The 22,354-nt window shown below is 34.7% G+C and overlaps 1 protein-coding gene across 7 annotated transcripts in view; it reads left to right on the forward strand.

Moving 5' to 3' along the window:
• The window catches only part of NEK1 (NIMA related kinase 1), a 274,969-nt gene that overhangs the window by 129,747 nt on the left and 122,868 nt on the right, over nt 1–22,354 (forward strand). For 5 of the 7 annotated variants that reach the window (XM_035022721.1, XM_035022720.1, XM_035022722.1 and 2 more), the window contains 4 exons: nt 4,585–4,716; nt 6,840–6,905; nt 6,985–7,213; nt 19,165–19,317. In XM_035022721.1, the coding sequence (XP_034878612.1) occupies nt 4,585–4,716; nt 6,840–6,905; nt 6,985–7,213; nt 19,165–19,317 (580 nt within the window). Of the gene's footprint in view, nt 1–4,584; nt 4,717–5,707; nt 6,348–6,839; nt 6,906–6,984; nt 7,214–19,164; nt 19,318–22,354 lie in introns of those variants that run through there. The other 2 variants (XM_035022727.1, XM_035022725.1) reach the window with 2 other exon arrangements.

Genomic DNA, 22,354 nt, shown 5'->3' on the forward strand with positions numbered 1-22,354 from the left:
TTATACAGTGGATAAATATATGTGGTTAGAGAAGTATTTATTGACTTAAATAAAATGATAGAATTTGTACATCCAAATTAATTTGTTTCCTTCAAAATAATCATCTAAAGAAATAACATACTTTTCTAAGAATGCTATTTTTTCAGAACCAGTTGAAACTTGTTTTTATTTTCTCAGAATTTATGGTACCTTTTTGAATATTCTGTAAGAAATAAGACCATCTTAAAGTTTCAAAATATTTCTTTGTAATCTTTCAAGGAGATAATACTCAGTTGTATTAGCTTTAGATTTTTAAAGTTATTTATAATAACATCTTAAATATCAGTATATTTTTTCAGTGGTGCTGAACTATGGATTAGAACAATGTTTCTGTCTTTTTTTTATATAAAGACTTAATTTTTTTTAGAGTAGTTTTGGCTTCACAGCAAAATTGAGAGAGGAAGATACAGAGATTTCTTATACATCCCCTGCCCCCACACATATATAGCCTCTCCCATTAATCAGCATCCTTCACCAGAGAAGTACATTGTTAACAATTAATGAACCTATATTTACATGTCATCGCTCAAAGTCTATAATTTATATTATAGTTCAGTCTTGGTGCTGTACATTTTGTAGGTTTGGACAAATGTATAATGACATGTATCATCATTATAATATCATACAGAGTATTTTCACTGTCCTAAAAATTCTCTGTGCTCTGCCTATTCCATTCTTCCTACCACTCCTCTGACAACCTCTGGCAACCACTGATCTTTTTATTGTTCTTTTCTTTAAGATTTTATTTATTTGAAAGAGAGAGAAAGAGCGAGAATACGTGTACAAGCAGGGGTAGGGGCAGAAGGAGAGGGAGAAACAGACTCCTCGCTGAGCGTGGAGCCTGACATGGGGGCTCGATCCCAGGACTCTGAGATCATAATCTAAGCTGAAGTTAGATGCTTATTAACCAACTGAGCTACCCAGCTGCCCCCACTGATCTTTTTATTGTCTCCATAGTTTTGCCTATTCCAGAATGTCATGTGGTTGAAATCATACAGTATGTAGCCTTTTCAGATTGACTTCTTTTGTTTAGTAATATGCATTTAAGATTCCTCTGTGACATTGCATGGCTTGATAGCTCATTTCTTTTTAGCATTGAACAATATTCCATATATGTACTAGTTTTTTTCTTCATCTATTTAGTTACTGAAGGACATCTTGGTTGCTTCCCAGTTTTGGTAATTATGAATAAAACTGCTATAAACATCTGTGTACAGGTTTTTATGTGAACATAAGTTTTCAACTCCTTTGGGTAAATACCAAGGAGTGTGATTGTTGGGTCACATGGTAAAAGTATGTTTAGTTTTGTAAGAAACTGTCAAATTGTCTTCCAAACCATTGTACCATTTGAATTACCATCAGAAATGAATGAGAATTCTTGTTGTTCCACATCCTCAGCAGCATTTGGTGCTTCAGTGGTTTGGATTTTAGTCATTGTAGTAGTATCACATTATTTTAATTTGCAGTTCCCAAATGACATATGATGTGGAGCATCTTTTCATATGCCTATTTGCTGTTCATATATGTCTTTGGTGAGGTGTCTGTTCAGATCTTTAGTACATTCTTTTAATTGGGTGGTTTGTTTTTTTATTGTTAAGTTTTAAGACCTCTTTGTGAATTTTGGTTAATGGTACTTTAAATCTTTATGTCTTTTGCAAATATTTTCTCCAAGTCTGTGGCTTGTCTTATTCTCTTGATAGTGTCTTTCACAGAACAAAAGTTTTGAATTTTAGTGAATTCCAACTTATTAATTCTGTCTTTCATGATTGTACCTTTAGTGTTGTATCCAAAAAGTCTTGCTAAACCCAAAATCATTTGAGTTTTCTCCTATGTTACCTTCTGGGATTTTTATAGTTTTGCATTTTACATTTAGGTCTATAATGAATTTTGAGTTAATTTTTGTGAAGGGTATAAAGTCTCTGTTTAGATCCCCCCCTCCCCCATTTTTTTTTGTTTTTTTTGGCCTGGGATGTCCCGATGTTCCAGCACCATTTGTTGTAAAGACTATTCTTTCTCCATTGAGTTGCCTTTGCTCCTTTGATAAAGATCATTTGACTATATTTGTGTGGGTCTATTTCTGAGCTATATTCTGTTCCTTTGATCTATTTGTCTATTCTTTCACCAGTGCCACACTGTCTTGATTACTGTAGCTTTATAGTAAGACTTGAAGAAGTTGGGTAGAATCATTTCTTGAACTTTGTTCTTCAGTTTTGTGTTCATTACTGCCATCTTCTTTTGAACAACATGGATATTAAAATATCCATGAGAGGGGCACCTGGGTGGCTCAGATGGTTAAGCGTCTGCCTTCGGCTCAGGTCATGATCCCAGGGTCCTGGGATCGAGCCCCACATCAGGCTCCCTGCTCCTTGGGAGCCTGCTTCTCCCTCTGCCTCTCTCTCTCTGTCTCTCATGAATAAATAAATAAAATCTTTAAAAATAAATAAATAAATAAATAAATAAATAAATAAATAAATAAATAAATAAATAAATAAAATATCCATGAGAGACCCATGGAGAGAGTCCCAACTCTCTTCCATCAGAGTCCAGAAGACTAGGTATTAGATATTATAGTTGTATTGCTAACTTATATTTACAAGATGTTCAGTAAATGTTGTATTTGAAATATATACTCACCAGAAATTTTTGTTTACTGGTTTGAAGGAGAGAGAGAAGTATGAGCAGACTGCTGCCATGTTAATATGAGCATACCTGTAAATGCCATTTCTTTATATTTATTAATGGTTTAGTATCTTATTTCATATTGTTTAGAGTCTAAATGTTAAGATAAAAATGAGCAAATATCAGGCAGCGTGATGCCCCCAGCTCTGTTTTTCTTTTTCAGCATTTCCTTGGCAATTTGGGGTCTTTTCTGATTCCGTACAAATTTTAGGCTTGTTTATTCCAGCACTTCGAGAAATGTCATTGGAATTTTGATCAGGATTGCTCTGGGCAGCATAGACATTTTTACAATATTTATTCGTCCGATCCATGAGCAGGGAATGTTTTTCCATCTTTTTGTGTCTTCTTCAATTTCTTTCATGAGTGTTCTGTAGTTCCTAGAGTATAGATCCTTTACCTCTTTGGTTAGGTTTATTCCGAGGTATCTTATGGTTTTTGGTGCTATTGTAAATGGAATCGATTCTCTAATTTCTCTTTCTACAGTTGCATTGTTAGTGTTTAAGAAAGCAACTGATTTCTGTGCATTGATTTTGTATCCTGCCACATTACTGAATTGCTGGATGAGTTCTAGGAATTTGGGGGTGGAGTCTTTTGGATTTTCCACATATAGTATCATGTCATCTGCAGAGAGAGAGAGTTTAACTTCTTTGCCAATTTGAATACCTTTTATTTCTTTTTGTTGTCTGATTGCTGTTGCTAGGATTTCTAGTACTATGTTGAACAATAGTGGTGATAGTGGGCATCCTTGTCGTGTTCCTGATCTTAAGTCAATTATCATATGGTTTCACTTATTAGTGGAACATAAGGAATAGCATGGAGGACATTAGGAGAAGGAAGGGAAAAACGAAGGGGGGGAAATTGGAAGGGTAGATGAACCATGAGAGACTATGGACTCCGAGAATCAAACTGAGGGTTTTAGAGGGGAGGGAGATGGAGGGATGGGTTAGCCCGGTGATGGGTATTAAGGAGGGTACGTATTGCATGGAGCACTGGGTGTTATACGCAAACAATGAATCATGGAACACTACATCAAAAACTAATGATGTACTGTATGGTGACTAACATAACATAATAAAATAAAATTTAAATGAACAAATATATGATTATAATAATTGATATTTTTAGTGAAGTTAAAATCTTGTTACCTGTACCTTTCATTTCTTCCACTCTTCCATTTCTTCCATTCTTCCATTATGTTGACACTCTTATAATGGGGGTTCTTTTTTTTTTTTTTAAGATTTTTATTTATTTGAGACAGAATGAGAGAGAGAGAGCACATGAGAGGGGGGAGGGTCAGAGGGAGAAGCAGGCTCCCCGCCAAGCAGGGAGCCCGATGCGGGACTCCATCCAGGGACTCCAGGATCATGACCTGAGCCTAAGGCAATCGCTTAACCAACTGAGCCACCCAGGCGCACTATAATGGGGGTTCTTATGTTGGATGATTGATATTTAAACATTAAGAAGATTATACCAAACTTTTAGAATTTGCACAAGCATTTCTTTTTAAAGTATAAGATTAATAAGTAAAATATTTTTTCCCATCAAATGTTGCAATGAATTAAAATTAAAGTGAAGGGACTAATGTCTTAATCTTTTACAAGTCAGGATTTTTTAAAGATTATTTGTTAATGCAATGGAAAGGAGTTATTTAATACTACATGAAACATTATTATGTTTACATCTGAGGCCAGAGATGTTGCTCTCTCTTCTGATCTTTCCTCAGACCTAGCACATTGTCTTGAACAATAAAAAGTGAGAAATGAAAAAAAACTGTACTTTCAGATAGAGTGGATAAAGAGTGATCGCATATTTTTATCTCTTCATACAACTATAAATTTGCAAATGAATTTAAATTCTTTATTATAGTTGGTGGCTAAAGGAGTAAAGAATTCTGATATGTCTCCACCTTTGGGACAACATGAAGCAGGTGGCTCTCCATCAAAGCAACAGATGAGATCTGTTATTTCTGTGACTTCAGCTTTGAAAGAAGTGGGAATGGTAAGTTTCCTAAAATTTAGAACTACTCAAAGTGAAAGTTTCTTAGAAGGATTAAATTTAATGAACTTACATTAATTCCTAATGTATTACATTTTTTTAGGGAAAATAAAATAACTTCTTAAGATTTTTGTGTATGGCTTATTGTACGTATTGGAGCCTCACTGCTCATAGGTTTATATCTAGGACCATCTAATACATAAAAATAGATTTAACTGATTGTCTCTTATTTTTACTTTAAAAGAATATTGAACAAATAAAATATATGCAGAAATGTACAAAAAATAATGCAAAAAACATTTTTATACCTCAGTTCTCACAGTTAACAAAGGTTCCTTTTTTTTTTAACGAAGGTTCATTTTTTATTTAAATAATGTCTCTTTGGTACTTAATTAGCTTCAGGAATAGTGTCCAAGACATGTTTACATTTATTTTTAAATTTTTGGCATAATAGATGTTGGAAGACTTAATATAACTACACTTAATCCATCAATTATTTCTTTTACCTTCTACGTATGAATTTCTGTCATGCTATATGAATACTGAAACAAAGAATTGTGGGCAAGTAAAAAGTTTAAACTTAGAATTATATGTCAGGTGTTCATCTAAAATGTGAAAATTCTGTTCTGGGATTAAAGGAAATGGACTCTTGATAAGGAATTTTAGCCTAGAATTTAACACACAGGAAGGAAAAAGTCTATTGAATTATATAACACATTACCTTGATTTTCTCTTGTCTTTTTAATTAATGTCTCTGCCTTTTAATTGCTGAGTTTCATTAAGTTTTTGCAGACAACACTGATGTTACTGATACACCAATTTTTTTTATAGCCTTTGTGTTTATCTTGAAAATAGGACTGAGTAGGAAAATACAAATTTCTTGGTCACTCTCAAGAACTTCATATACAAAACTATTGTTCTTCAAGTAGTTTTAGTCTCTTTTTTCTTTCCGATAACGATTTTGCGTGTGCTGCATTGTTCACTTCAACTTTAGATACCACTGTGTGGTTTCCTTCCTGGTACCCAGTCTCACATCTCAACTAGCTGTTCATCTCTCTGGTTGTAGCGACTGCTAATTCCTGACTACTTTATTGGGTAAAATGCTCTTTGTCTCATTTACATGTATTACTTTAAAACTGACCACTGTACTCTTTTGTCTTTTCCTCAAATATTACAAAATTTGAGGTAATCTGTATAATGAAATGGTTTTTCTTTATGTGTTGTCTTCGTAAATACTCCTTACTTAAAACTTTGAAAAATGCTCTTTTCTTACTTTGTATCTTTCAGATACTTTTGCTTTTATAGCTTTCAAAACTAATTTCTTCTTTTCATGTGTTTAAAAATTCTCGTTGGTCTAGAGCACTATGATTGTACTAATCAAGACAGACTTTATATTATTGTTGGTATAAAGGACTCAGAACTTATTTTTATTATTCTCTTTGCTTATGGAGAGAAGCCAATTCTCAATTATGTTTGGTAGTATGGCTTAATAGGAATATATATACATGAAACATAAAGACAGCTTCAAAATAACACAGCCTAGCCTAAATTACTTTATCCACCAAAACTCCCTAGCTTTAATTAAGAGATTATATGAGTAATCAGTTGGTTAGGTGTCTGACTCTTGATTTCAACTCAGGTCATGATCTCAGGGTGGTGAGATTGAGCCCCATGTTGGGCTCTGTGCTCTGTGTGGAGCCTGTTTAAGATTCTCTGTCTCTCCCTCTCCTCCTTCCCCTCCCTCACGTGCATGCACACTCCCTCTAAAAAAAATGGGGGGGTGGGGAGTGGAGTATATGAGTTAATTTTCTTTTTATTTCTACCATTGACCTAAAATTACCAAAAATCAGATGCCAAAAAGGAAGAGGATATAGTTAAATATGTGATCAGTAATCTAAAAATAAGATAAATAGTTGAGAATTGGCCCTTCTATTAAGTCTATTACTTGATTATATGTAACTATTTCTCATTTCCAATAATGAAGGAAGCTATGTTAACATTTTACAGGGATAAAAAAATTCACAAGGAGCAATTTAACGAAAAACAAAAAGTAACAAAAATACGTAAGTTTTTAAGGTAGACATTTAAAATAACATTTCTTACTTCGTAACTATCTGTATTTATAGGACAGAAGTTTAACTGAGACCCAGGAAACCTCAGAAGACATGCAGAAGACTAACACTGCTATTTCAGTAAGTACAATTTTCAAACTCTGTCAATCATTTTACTTAATTGTATAGATATTAAAATATAACACTTTAACTGTTTCAGAGTAAGCGAGAAATACTACGTAGATTAAATCAAAATCTTAAAGCTCAAGAAGATGAAAAAGGAAAGCAATGTCACTCTGATACGTGTGAGATAGTTGTTAATGAAGATGCCAAAGAGCATGAAAAAGAAAAATCGGTTTCATCTGATCGCAAGAAATGGGAGGCTGGAGGTCAACTTGTGATTCCTTTGGATGAGTTAACATTGGACACATCCTTCTCTGCAACTGGAAGTATGTATCAAATGTTAATATTCTGTGATGGTCTAGCACACATGTAAACTTGTAGACTGGATACTTGGAAAGAAAGAACACTTAGAGGGGTTGAGAAAGGCTGGAAAAATTTCTTTGTATGTGAAAAATGGAGAAAACTATTCAACCTTAAGAATGGCAAGGATTTTTATTACAATATAGTGTGTGGTATTGGAGAGGGAACTAATATTATATATTTAAATTGTATTACTTTAACTCTTTCTACCAATTGTATTATTACTTTAATCTGTTACCAGGAATAATTCCTGATGAGAACCAAAATAGCAAACTTTGACAGAATCTCAGTAAGTTCTCTTAGGTATGTAGCCAAGGGTATGGAAAAGATCTCACTTAATGATTTATTTATTCAGCCATAATTATTGAGCAACTTTTTTCTTGCATTGTCCAAGGCACAAGAGAGAGATACGATAATAAATAAAAACATGTGCTCTTGTGGAGCTTACATTCTGAAAGGGCAAGTTTGATTGTCAACCAACTAAATATAGTTTCAAGTAATTTTTTTTTAAAGATTTTATTTATTTATTTGACAGAGAGACAGAGACAGTGAGAGAGGGAACACAAGCAGGGGGAGTGGGAGAGGGAGAAGCAGGCTCCCCACTGAGCAGGGAGCCTGATGTAGGGCTCAATCCCAGGACACTGGGATCATGACCTGAGCCAAAGGCAGACGCTTAACGACTGAACCACCTAGGCACCCAGTTTTAAGTAATTTTTTTAATGAACTATTTTCATAGAATTCTTTCTTGCATTGGAGAAAAGCTCAAAGACTCTAACCTATGGTGTCTTTTATTTTGTTTACTTATTCAGCAGTTCTTTCTGAGTCCCATTAAATGCCACACATTCCTCAGCAATGAAGTTACAATAATGATTAAGACATAGTCCCTTCCCTTAAGGAGCTTAGGGCCTGGTGGAAAGGGAGACAAGTAGAGGCAATTGTAATTGATAAGGAATATACTAGAAATTATCATAGGCTACTGTAAGAATATGTATTAGGACATAAATCAGTCTTGGGGAAGCCAAGGAAATAATTTGTGGAAAAAGGGATGAGCCAAGGGATAAGTAGTTAACTAAATCAAAAGCCAAGCCAAGTGTTTTAAGGATAGAATAACCAGGACCCAGGTGAGAGAGCATGTAAAATTCAGGGAACTTGGTATAATTTAGCATGGATGGGTAAAATTCAGAAGTTAAGACAAAGAATGGCAAGTAAGAAGCCTTCAAAGGGGTAAGCAGGGTCAGATCATGAAGGGTACTATACATTGGCTCTCTCAAACTGTATGAACTTACTCTGAGTGCAGAGAGCAGTCTTTGAAACAAGGGTTAGCACATGTTTTCTGTGAATGCCAGATAGTAATTATTTTAGGCTTTGCAGGCTATAAGGACTCTGTTGGAACTTTTCTACTCTGTCACTATAGTGTAAAAGTAGCAATAGACAATATGCAAATGTATTGGCATGGCTGTGTTTCCAGTAAAATATTTTTTAGGGGTATTGAAATTTGAATTTCTTAAAATTTTCTTTAATGTCTTCTATTTCTTTTCTCAGACTTTCTGTTTTTCATTGCTATAAAGAACATTCATGATTGTTTCCTGGAAAATTTTTATAACTTTTAAAATCTTTGTTAGATAATTCCAGTATCTGTGTTATATTTGTGTTGGTTATTAATCAGTATCCATCTTGCATGAGATAATCCTCTGTCTTCTCTCGTGAGAGTTGTACTGCATGTTTTGTGTTCCCTATCATGTAGCACAGATTTTATGCATGAAAAGTGGTCATTAATTACATAAAGATGATGATAAACACAGATGATGTTGTGAGATCTCTCAGATGATGGGGCTATAAGTGACTTAGGGCACCTCTGAGGCAATAAACTATTACCAGTGTGACAGGATGGGATGGAGACAAAGGTAGAGAGACGCAAGTTTTATATAAGATGAAAAAATTCCTGCCATATTTTCTTAAAAAGTAGGAAGAAAGGTCATATGGAGACCAGAAACACAAGAATTGGATAATTTTGAATGATCAGATAAACCTATCTCAGACAAATATATAAGAACATTTGAGACACCTTTTTACCTTATTAAAAGCACTTTACATGGAAAATTAACATGAGATTAATACTGTTATATGAACAGTACTTCATCTCATGAATTCAAAAATCATGTTTAACGTAAGTATCCAATATATTTATGTGGTAAGTTTTTACATAGTATAAACAATGTATAAAATTTCTCTCCACCTTAACATCTCTCCATTTCCATCCTTGTTATGAGGTAACCACTGATATACTTTATTGTTTATTCCTCTGAGCTCCTTCCTGTGTGTATATGTGTTTGTGTGTGTGTATCTGAATAAAGACACATATTTTATATCTTTATGTTACAATATATGTTATATATAATTTATTGTATTTATTTTACACATAAGTGTATTTTATACATCTTTTCATATCACTGATTAAAAAATTCCCTTCATCTTTTTTATAGCTATGTAATAGTCCATTGTATGATCATACATGATGTACTTTTCTCAACATTTTATTTATTTATTTTTATTATGTTCAGTTAGCCAGCATATAGTACATAATTAGTTTTTGATGTAGTGTTCAGTGATTCATTAGTTGCATATAACACCCAGTGCTCATCCCAACATGTGCTCTCCTTAATACCCATCACCCAGTTACCCCATCCCCCTCCCCTCCGCAACCCTCAGTTTGTTTCCTGGAGTCCAGAGCCTCTCATGGTTTGTCTCCCTGTCTGATTTCTTCCCATTCAGTTTTCCCTCCCTTCCCCTGTGGTCCTCCGCTCTATTCCTTATGCTCCACATATGAGTGAAACCATATGATAATTGTCTTTCTCTGCTTGACCTAGTTCACTTAGCATAATCCCCTCCAGTTCCATCCATGTTGATGTAAATGGTGGGTATTCATCCTTTCTGATGGCTGTTTCTCAACATTTTATTATGAAAAATTTCAAATATGGCAAAATTGAAATAATTTCACAGCGCACACCATATACTCTCCATTGAAAGTATACCATTAATATTTTACTATGCTTGCTTGATCACATATCTGTCCACCCTTCTATCCAACAATTAGTGTATCTTATTTTTTCGTGCAGTTTAAAGTGCATTGCAGATATTGATACACTTTTGCCTAAGTATTTCATAGCATACATATCATTTAACAGAGTTCAATATTTGTTTAGGAGTTTGTTTTTTTAATATTAAATTCACATATAATGAAATGCAGATATTTTAAAAGTACATTTGCTGAGTTATTTTTTTTTTTAAAGAGAGAGTGCGTGCACATGCGAGCAGTGAGGAAGGGCAGAGAGAGAGAGAGTAGGGAGAGAGAGAGAGAATCTTAAGCAGGCTCCTTGCCCAGCACAGAGCCCAATGCGGGGCTTGATCTCATGACCCTGACATGACCTGAGCCGAAATCAAGAGTCAGATGCTTAGCCAGCTGAACCACATAGGCACCCCCATTTGCTGAGTTTTAACACATGCCTACACCAATGTAACCCAAACTCCTATCAAGATACAGAACATCACCATCTTCCCAAACAAAACGTTTCATGCCTCTTCCCAGTTTCTGCTTCTAGCCTCCCAGACGGGACTTTTTTCCGAATTTTTTCTATCGTAGATTAATTTTCTATGTTCTAGAATTTCATTTTAACAGACTAACAGATTGTAATTTTGTGTGTGTGTGTTTAGCTTGTTTAACTCAGCATAATGCTTTTTGAGATTTATCTGCATTGTGATTATCAATAGTTTGTTCCTTTAAAAAATTATTTAAAATTTACTTTGTTATTGATAAAGTCACTTCTGTTTTTTTTTTTTTTTTTTTTTGCTCACTGTTAGTTGGTATATCTTTATCCATTCTCCCCTTCCTTTTAGTCTGTTTGTATCTATTTATTTCTTTTTTAATTTTGTATCTATGTATTTAAAGTAGGTTTCTTATAGGCAGCATATTGTTGGGTTTGCTTTTTTATTTATTTTTTTTATTTGAGAGAGAGAGAATGAGAGAGAGCAAGCACATGAGAGGGGGGAGGGTCAGAGGGAGAAGCAGACTCCCTGCCGAGCAGGGAGCCCGATGCGGGACTCAATCCAGGGACTCCAGGATCATGACCTGAGCCAAAGGCAGTCGCTTAACCAACTGAGCGCCCGGGTTTGCTTTTTTAATCTGCTCTTAATCATCTTTAATTTGGTTGTTGAGACCATTTATATTTAATGTGATTGTTAATATGGTCGGATCTAAAAATGCCATTTTGCTATTTGTTTTTTGTCTTATCCATTCTTTGTTTCTTTTGCCCTTTTTTTCTTTCTTTTGGATTGAATATTTTTATGATTCCATTTTATCTCAGTTATTGGCTTATTAACTGCAGCTTATTATTCTATTATTTAGTGTTTGCCTTAGAGTTCATAGCACACATCTTTAACTTATTACACATATTCCAGCAATTGATTACATTTCACATGTAGTATAAGAACCTTACAGCAGTATACTTAGATTCGTTTCCTCCCAGTCATTGTGCCATTGTTTTTGTTTGTTTAACTTACGCTATAACCCCCCCAATACATTATGGTCATTTCTCCTTTAAGGAGTTTTAAATAATAAGAGAAAAAGCCTTTTGTATCTGCCCGTGTAGTTACTGTTTCCAGTGGTCTTCATAATATTTGTGTAAATCAGATTTCCGTGTGGTATCATTTTTCTTCTGCCTGAAGGACTTTCTTGAACATTTCTTATAATGTAGTCCTGCTGGTGAGGAGTTCTTTCAGCTTTGTATGTCTGTAAAAATGTTTATTTTGCCTTCCTTTTGCAAAGGTATTTTTTCTGGGTATGGAATTCTAACTTGATATTTTTTTCTTTTAGTACTTTAATGATATTGTACCAATGTCTTCTGATTTGCATTTATTGTGAGGAGAATCTTCTATCATCCTTATTGTTATTCCTTTGTGTGTAAAATGTCTTATTTCTTCTGGATGTTTTTAGATTTTCCCCCTAAGCTAGTAAATTTCATTATGATGTGCTTTGGTGTCATTTTCTTCATGTTTCTTTTGCTTGGGTTTTGTTGAGCTTCTTGGAATTGTGGGTGGTTTTCATCAAATTTGGGTAACTTTTTGCTATTTTTTTTTTCAGCTTTTTTGGTCTTCCTTTCTAGAAGTTTACATGGATCTTGTTAATGTTTTCCTTTTCTCTAATTATCATCAATTCTTTCTCTAGCTTATTGAACATATAGAATTCAGTTATATTATAAATGCCCTGTCTACTAATTAAATCATCTGTCATTTTTAGGTTGATATTGATTTTTTCCCCTCTTTATTAAAGGTTGAATTCTTTTGCTTCTGTGCATGCGTGGTCATTCTTTGTTTGGAAGCCAAACCATGAATTTTACCTAAATGGGTGGCTGTATATTTTTGTATTCCTATAAATATTCTTGATTTTTGTTCTGCGACACAGTTCAGTTACTTGTAAATAGCTTGACCCTTTTAGGTCTTGCTTTTAAGCTTTGTTAGGTGAGGGACACCTGGGTGGTGCAGTCGGTTAAGCATTCAACTCTTGGTTTCAGCTCAGGTCATGATCTCAGGGTCCTGGAATCGAGCCCCACATTGGGCTCCATGCTTAGTGTGGAGTCTGCTTGAGATTCTCTCTCACTCTCTTTCTTCCCCTTCTCCTCATGCTGTCTCTCTTTCTTAAAATAAGTAAATAAAATCTTTAAAAAAAAAAGCTTTGTTAGGCGGAACCAGAGCAATGTCTGTGGCTAATCTGTCCCCTTTTACTGAATCTAATTACTGAATCTACCTAATGACTGGTGAATCATAAGACATTTTTTTCTGGCTGGTGGGAAGAGGGACTATTTTTGACCTACCTTGCTTGAACTCCAAGTTCAAGTATCAGTATTTAGCTTAAGACTCCAAGAAGACTCTGAGTTCTCTTTGTGTAGTTTTCTGTTCTTCCGTATTCTGTCCTGCCAACATTAGCCACCTTTACCTCCTAGATTTCCAATTCTGTCACCTCAGCTCAGAGAGACCATCAACTCCACCTGGTTTTCCCTCCCTGCATCAAAGTTAATATCATTTCATATGGACATTTAGTTCCTCCAGTTTTATTTGTTAAAGAGACTTCCCATTTCCCACTATATTGCTTTGACATCTCTGTCAAATACCACATGCCTGTAAGTTATGGGTCTATTTCTGGGTTTTCTACTTTTTAACTATCCTTTTAAAAATTGATTCCCTACTGGGAATCATTTTTGCTTTATAAAAGTGAATATCACCTGCTAATTTGCAGATATTTTCAAGGAACTAGTACATACAGATTTGTATCAACATTTTGTATTTGGTTACCATTAAATTTTTATATGACTTACATATGCTGTAGTATGTGAGATTGCACCTTGTCTGTTACTGCTAATACTTAGATGCTTTGTGTATTATTCCAAAAGGCTCTAAAGACTCAAATTACAATAGATAATTTCCCATTTTTTGCTCTAGTAAATTTTATTTTAAAAGTTCCCCCAGAATTATTATTGCCAAAAATGCAGTGTTAGTTGCCTACTTATGATATGTAAGCTAAACTAAAACAAATTTTTTTAGAAATATCCTTCTCTATTTTTAAACCATATGGACGTTTATTTTATGACTTTTTTTCTGTTTTCTTTAATTAAATTTATAGAAACAAAATATTATTAATTTATATTTCTTCTCTTTTGTACACCCCAAATTATTGCTTAAGAGTCTTAGTTTTCAAAAATTTGCTTAAAAAAATTTTACAGAAGTATGATTTTTTCTATTTTTATATTCCTTGAAACTATAATTCATAAATTTTATTATTTTTTATTGAAGAATAGTTAACATGCAATATTATATTACTTTCAGGTATACAACATAGTGATTCAACATTTATATAAATAACAAAGTAACCAAGATATCTATCTAGGTATCATTTGTCACCATACAAAGTTGTTACACATAATTGACTATTTTCTATGCTGTACATTGTATCCCCTTGTTCTATTTATTTTTTAAGTAAATGTTTGTACCTTTTAACCTCTACCCCTATTTCCTTTATCCTCCCTACCCCCACCCCTCTGGCAACCACCAGATTATTCTCTGTATCTATGAGTCTGTTTCTGTTTTGTTTTATTCATTTGTTTAGTTTTTTGGATTCCACATATAAGTGAAATCATACATATTTGTTCTTTTCTCTCTGACTTACATCATTTAGCATATGGACCCTCAGTGTCCATCCATGTTTTTGCAAATGGCAAGATTTCCTTCTTTTTTATGGCTGAGTAATTTCCTTTGTGTGTGTATGTATGCGTGTGTGTATGCAGGCATTAGTGGCATTGACCACTCCTCTGTGGTCCGAAATCTCCATATTACTTTTAACTCCCCAAACATTTAACTACTATTATTAGCCTACTGTTGACTGGAAGCCTTACTAATAGCATAAATAGTTGATTAACACATATTTTGTATTTATATGTATTACATGATGTATTCTTACAATAAAGTAATCTAAGAGAAAAGCAAATGTTAAGAAAATCATAAGGAACAGAAAATATACTTACAGTACTGTACTGCATTTATTGAAGAAAGTCCACATATAAGTGGATCCAAGGCTGTTCAAACCTGTGTTGTTCAAGGTTCAATTGTATACCACATCCTCTTTACCCATTCATCTATCAGTGGACACTTAGGTTGCCTCAGTATCTTGGCTATTGTAAATAATGCTGCAGTGAACATAAGGATGCATATTACTGAATCTGGGCTTTGTTTGTTCTTTGTAGTTCCTTTAGGTGTAGAATTAGATTGTTTAGTTGAGATTTTTCTTGTTCCTTGAGATGGCTTTGCATCACTATAAACATCTCTTAGAATTGCTTTTGCTGTGTCCCATAGATTTTGGAGCATTGTATTTTCATTTTCATTTGTCTCAAGGTATTTTTTTATTTCCTCTCTGATTTCTTCATTGACGCATTGATTTGTGTTTTATAGTTTTCTTCTGCTTCAACAAAATGAAACAAAACAATTTTCTTCTGCTTGATTTTTATTTTCATACTGTTGTGTTTGGAAAAGGTGCTTGATACGATTTCAGTTTTCTTAAATTAATTGAGATTTGTTGTGTGGATTTTGTATGATCCATCCTGGAGAATGTTCCATGTGCACTTGAAAAGAATAAGTATTCAGCTGTTTTTGGATGGAATGTTTTGTATATATCTGTTAAGTCCATCTGGTCTAATGTGTTTTTTGTTTTTTTTTTAATTCTTATGTTAATCCCCATACATTACATCATTAGTTTTAGATGAAGTGTGCCATGATTCATTGTTTGTGCACAACACCCAGTGCTCCATGCAGAATGTGCCCTCCTCAATACCCACCACCAGGCTAACCCATCCTCCCACCCCCCTCCCCTCTAGAACCCTGTTTGTTTTTCAGAGTCCATCTCATGGTTCGTCTACCCCTCCGATTCCCCCCCGCTTCATTCTTCCCCTCCTGCTACCTTCTTCTTCTTCTTTTTTTTTTCTTAACATATATTGCATTATTTGTTTCAGAGGTACAGATCTGAGATTCAACAGTCTTGCACAATTCACAGCGCTTACCAGAGCACATACCCTCCCCAGTGTCTATCACCCAGTCACCCCATCCCTCCCACCCCACCCCCCACTCCAACAACACTCAGTTTGTTTCCTGCGATTAAGAATTCCTCATATCAGTGAGATCATATGATACATGTCTTTCTCTGTTTGACTTATTTCACTCAACATAATACCCTCCAGTTCCATCCACGTTGTTGCAAATGGCAAGATCTCATTCCTTTTGATGGCTGCATAATATTCCATTGTATATATATACCACATCTTCTTTATCTAGTCATCTGTTGATGGACATCTTGGCTCTTTCCACAGTTTGGCTATTGTGGACATTGCTGCTATAAACATCGGGGGTGCACGTACCCCTTCGGATCCCTACTTTTGTATCTTTGGGGTAAATACCCAGTAGTGCAATTGCTGGATCATATAGTAGCTGTATTTTCAACTTTTTGAGGAACCTCCATACAGTTTTCCAGAGTGGCTGCACCAGCTTGCATTCCCACCAACAGTGTAGGAGGGTTCCCCTTTCTCCGCATCCCCGCCAACATCTGTCGTTTCCTGACTTGTTAATTTTAGCCATTCTGACTGGTGTGAGGTGGTATCTCATTGAGGTTTTGATTTGGATTTCCCTGATGCCGAGCGATATTGAGCACTTTTTCATGTGTCTGTTGGCCATTTGGATGTCTTCTTTGGAAAAATGTCTGTTCATGTCTTCTGCCCATTTCTTGATTGGATTCTTTGTTCTTTGGGTGTTGAGTTTGATGAGTTCTTTATAGATTTTGGATACTAGCCCTTTATCTGATATGTCATTTGCAAATATCTTCTCCCATTCTGTCGGTTGTCTTTTGGTTTTGTTGACCGTTTCCTTTGCTTTGCAAAAGATTTTTATCTTGATGAAGTCCCAATAGTTCATTTTTGCCCTTCCTTCCCTTGCCTTTGGCGATGTTTCTAGGAAGAAGTTGCTTCGGCTGAGGTCAAAGAGGTTGCTGCCTGTGTTCTCCTTTAGGATTTGGATGGACTCCTGTCTCACATTGAGGTCTTTCAACCATTTGGAGTCTATTTTTGTGTGTGGTGTAAGGAAATGGTCCAGTTTCATTCTTCTGCATGTGGCTATCCAATTTTCCCAACACCATTTGTTGAAGAGACTGTCTTTGTTCCATTGGACATTCTTTCCTGCTTTGTCGAAGATTAGTTGACCATAGAGTTGAGGGTCCATTTCTAGGCTCTCTATTCTGTTCCATGGTCTATGTGTCTATGTGTCTGTTTTTGTGCCAGTACCATGCTGTCTTGATGATGACAGCTTTGTAATAGAGGTACAGATCTGAGATTCAACAGTCCGGAATTGTGATGCCGCCGGCTTTGCTTTTCTTTTTCAACATTCCTCTGGCTATTCAGGGTCTTTTCTGGTTCCATACAAATTTTAGGATTATTTTTTCCATTTCTTTGAAAAAACTGGATGGTATTTTGATGGGGATTGCATTGAATGCGTAGATTACCCTAGGTAGCATTGACATCTTCACAATATTTGTTCTTCCAATCCATGAGCATGGAACGTTTTTCCATTTCTTTGTGTCTTCCTCAATTTCTTTCATGAGTATTTTATAGTTTTCTGAGTACAGATCCTTTGTCTCTTTGGTTAGATTTATTCCTAGGTATCTTATGGTTTTGGGTGCAATTGTAAATGGGATCGACTCCTTAATTTCTCTTTCTTCTGTCTTGTTGTTGGTGTATAGGAATGCCTGGTCTAATGTGTTTTTAAGGCCAATGTTTCCTTATTGATTTTCTATCTAGATGATCTCTTCATTGATGAAAGTAGAATATTAAAGTCCCCTACTATTATTGTATTACCATCTCTTTATGTTTGTTAATATTTGCTTTATGTATTTAGGTCTCCCTATGTTGGATTCATTGATATTTATAGATGTTCTATCCTCTTGTTTTATGTATGTAATCATTATGTTATGCCCTTCATTGTCACTTGTTACAGTCTTTTAAAATCTTTTTTTTTTTTTTTTTGCTATAAATATTGCCACCTCAGCCTTCTTTATGTTTTCCGTTTGCATGGAATATCTTTTTCCAACCCTTCACTTCACTTGTCTCTGTGTGTCTTTAGGTCTAAAGTGGGTTTCTTGTAGGCAGCATATAAATGGGCCTTGTTTTTTAATCTATTCAACCACCCTATGTCTTTTGTTTGAAACATTTAGTTTATTTACATTAAAAATAGTTATTGATAGATATGTACTTATTGCCATTTACTTGATTGTTTTCTGTAGTTTGTAGTTCTTCTGTGTTCCTGTTTTCTCCTTTTGCTCTCTTCCCTTGTGATTTGGTGACTTCCCTTAGTGTCATGCTTATATTCCTTTCTCTTTATTTTTTCTGTACCTATATAGGTATTTGGTTTATAGGTACCATGAGGTTCATATATAACATCGTCTATATCTAGCAATCTGTTTTAAATTGAAGGTTTAAGCACATTCTCAAAGCACTGCGTTTTTTATCCCTTTCCCCAACATTTTGTTTCTGATGTCATGTTTTACATCTTACTATTTTGCTAATCTCTTGACTAATGATTGTCCTGCTCAGAGGGGAGCCTGCTTCTCTCTTGTCTCTGCTTGTGCTATCTCTGTCTCTCTCTCTCAAATAAATAAAATCTTTAAAAAGAAAAAAGAGGAGTTGGGTTCTTTATCTTCCTACTCTGCCATCTTGATCCTGCCCCCCACAATATTTTTTTAAGATTTTTTTCATTTATTTTAGAGAGGGTGTAGAGGGAGAAGGAGAGAAACCCAAGCAGACTTGGCACTGAGCCCAGAGTCGACACAGGGCTTGATCTCACGACCCTGAGCCAAAATCCAGAGTCAGATGCTTAACCAACTGAGCCCCCCTATAAGTATTTTAAAAGGCATTTATCTATATTTTTACTACTAATATTAGTAATATCATTCATCATTCATTCTTTCTATTATCATTTTCTGAAAGTCTTTTATTTTTTTAAATATTTTTTAAAAGATTATTTGAAAGAGAAAGAGAGAGTGAGCAGGGGGAGGGGCAGAGGGAGAGAAGCAAACTCCCCACCAAGCGCAGAGCCTGACCCGATCTCATTCTTATGACTCTGAGATCATGACCTGAGCCAAAATCGAGTCAGATGCTTAACCAACTGAGCCACCAGGGCACCTGAAATTCTTTTAAAGCATCATCAGCATATGTTCTTTGTGATAGGAGCTTTCTTTCTTGTGGTGTGTTCAATTGGATAGATCTTAAATCTGTTTTATAATACAGTAATAGTATGTTCTATCAATGAAATTTGTTTTTTGTGTCTTTTTTTATAGAACATACAGTGGGAGAGGTTATTAAATTAGATCCTGGTGGATCTCCAAGAAAAGTCTGGGGGAGAAGCCCTACAGATTCAGTTCTAAAGATACTTGGAGAAGCTGAACTACAACTTCAGACAGAACTATTAGAAAACACAACTGTTAGAAGTGGTAAGCAGAAACAAAGGTGTTTTTCTGTACTAGAAGTAATGTTATTAAAATTCAAATTGTATTTTTTAAGATGTATTTAAGTGAATTATTTATGATAGATTATCTTTTTGTCATAATAATTTTCTAGTTAGGTGGAAAATAATTATATTTCTGGGGAGTTGTCTCAAAATTGTAGTCTTGAATTTTGACCTGACATAACCTGGATGGGATCTTAAAAGAAAAGGAAAAGGAAATGTGTTTAGGGTGAGCCAGAAAAGTAGAACAGTCAAAAAAACATCATTTTACATGAAGAAAGATAATAGGAGCAATGCATGTGGATTCTGGAATTAGGTTGAATAAATATATCTGTAGTAGTTATGACAGACATTATCCAAGGACTGGGGAGGATGAATTGTGAGGCAGGAGGAAAACATTTATATTCCCAAAGTATTGTGGGTCTTGGTATTACAGCTATGCATATGAAGAGTGTCCATGTATAAAATAGGTGTTTTTAGATTTTCAAGCCTTATTCAAATGAGAGGCTGAATATGGTTTTTCTTTTTTCAGAATTTTTGTCTAGACATGAATGTATGTCACTCCTATGTTCTCTCTCAGTCTCTTTTTTCCCTCTCTTGAACTCTATCTCTGTCAACTTTGTGCATACTTTTATCCTTGCCTTTTTCATGCAATATTATCACTTATTTATAAGTTTTCATTTGTGTCTGTCCTGAGAGCAAGGATGATCTTTTTACTCTTTGTAGCTTTACTGCTTAACACATAGTAGCAGGAAGAGCTAATTAGTGTTCCATAAATAGTTGGTAAATTGAAGTTAAAAAAAGTAAGACAAGTCATAAATTACTTCTCAGTTCCAGTTCTCTGAAGATGGATTACTTAAATATGGAGAATATTGAATATAGAGAATTATTGGAATTAGAGTGATGCTCACATTTGAAACTGACAAAAAATAACACAGGAGGTAAGGTTATTCACAGTGTATATAAAGAAATTAGCCAGAGGCTCCCTGCTCGGCAGGGAGCCTGCTTCTGCCTCTGACCCTCCCCCCTCTCATGTGCTCTCTCTCTCTCATTCTCTCTGTCTCAAATAAATAAATAGAATCTTTAAAAAAAAAAAAAAAAAAGAAATTAGCCAGATACTAATATGCCAGTGAGATAAACCTGTACACATATTATTAAAGTGTAAAAAGTAGATTCTTTTTTTTTTTTTACTAAAGGTGAATCTACTAGCTATTAATCATTCTACCATTTTCTTTAAAAAAAAAAAGAAATTTGAAGAGATGTGTGTATAATTACTTGTTTGAAAAAAGGATAAGTACACAAAATGTGTGTATTTGTAATTAACTTTTTTTTTCCCCCCACGCTCTTGTGTTTGGAAATTGTGCAGTTGTATGGCAGACACTGATCAAAAACAAAAATACTAGTAACTTAATATTCTTACATCTTAGTCTGATCCTATTGTCAAAATGCCTCAGACTTTATTCAGGGAAAAAAAATGCCTCTGGGCTAATACATTTTCAAAAATAATGATAAAAAATGGAGATTATTTTGTAATCTAAAGGTCCTTTATGTGTTTATCCTCATTAGAACTATTACTTTAAAAACATCAGATTCTGATTCCTTTTATGTAAAATCATTATTGCTTAAATATATATAATTTGGTATATAATAATACTTAGGCAATGTGAAAGCAGATCTTCTCCGTAGTCAAATAATTCATCTTCAGAGAATTGGAACTGAGAAGTAATTTATGACTTGTCTTACTTTTTTTAACTTCAATTTGCCAACTATTTATGGAACACTAATTAGCTGTTCCTACTACTTAGTGTTAAACAGTGAAGCTACAAAGAGTAAAAAGATCATCCTTGCTCTCAGGACAGACACAAATGAAAACAAATAAATGATAATATTGCATGAAAAGGGCAAGAATAAAAGTATGCACAAAGTTAAGAGGTAGTGTAGAGATGTTTAAGTAACTAACTTTATCTTGGAAAAAGACTTCTTAGAGTTGTCATCATCTGCCCTCTTTAATTTTTCCCTAACTATATTTACTTAGAATATGCTCTGTGCAAGGATTTTAACACAAAGAAGTCACAGTTTCTTATCACTAGGAAATCAAATATGGCAAAATCTATGTTGGAAGTGTTGTGTGTGTAATGGTATGGAGCCACAGATTAGGAGGCTTTATGTTGTCAGTACTGTATAGTTTCATTAAGGATGATAAATAAGGTCCTTTGGGTCAGAGAAAGCCACAGAGAGAGCAAGTGATCTTGAGCTAGGCCAAAGATAAAGAGCTCAATGGGTAAATAAGGGAGAGAATGAAGTTCCAGGCAATACAAAATCCCAGTATATGCAAAGACAAAAAGGGTTTATTTAATATGTATGTGGGAGCAGCTTTATGCTGTAGAAGGAGAATGGGCTTTGGTCCAGTTCTGGTTCGATCACTTGCCCAGCAACCATGGGCAAGTTCCTCTGACTTTGACATTCAGTTTCTCCATGTGTAGAATGGAAACACTGTTATGAAGGATTGTTTTTGTGGATTTAATGAAGAACATAAAGGGTCTGCAATATTCTCTAGTCTTCCAATCTTTATGCCAGTTTCTCATCAATTTGATTGTCTTAAGTTCTTTTTGTAGTAGAAGGGCTCGTGAACAATACAACCAGAAATTTTGAATGTTTGTAGCAGTTTGTCTTAAGATTTTCTTCTTCTTTTTTTTTTTTTAAGATTTATTTATTTATTATTTGAAAGAGAGTGCGGGGTGGGGAGGGAGAGAGAGAATCTCAAGCAGCCTCCCCACTGAGCACTGACCCTCATGCAGGGCTCAGTCTCATGACCCTGAGATCATGACCAGAGCCAAAATCAAGAGTTGGATGCCTAACCAACTGAGCCATCCAGCTGCCCCTTAAGACTTTATTCTTGAAGGTCAGTTTGGCTGAATATAAATCCTTGGCTTACATTTCCATTCCTTGAATGTTTTATTATATAAAACTCCATAGTATTCTGGCATAAAGCATAGCTATCAGAAATCTGATGACAATCTTAT

This window comes from Mirounga leonina, unplaced genomic scaffold, assembly GCF_011800145.1.
Source record: "Mirounga leonina isolate KUSES-001 unplaced genomic scaffold, KU_Mleo_1.0 Mir_176, whole genome shotgun sequence".
In the NCBI taxonomy this organism is placed as follows: Eukaryota; Metazoa; Chordata; class Mammalia; order Carnivora; family Phocidae; genus Mirounga; species Mirounga leonina.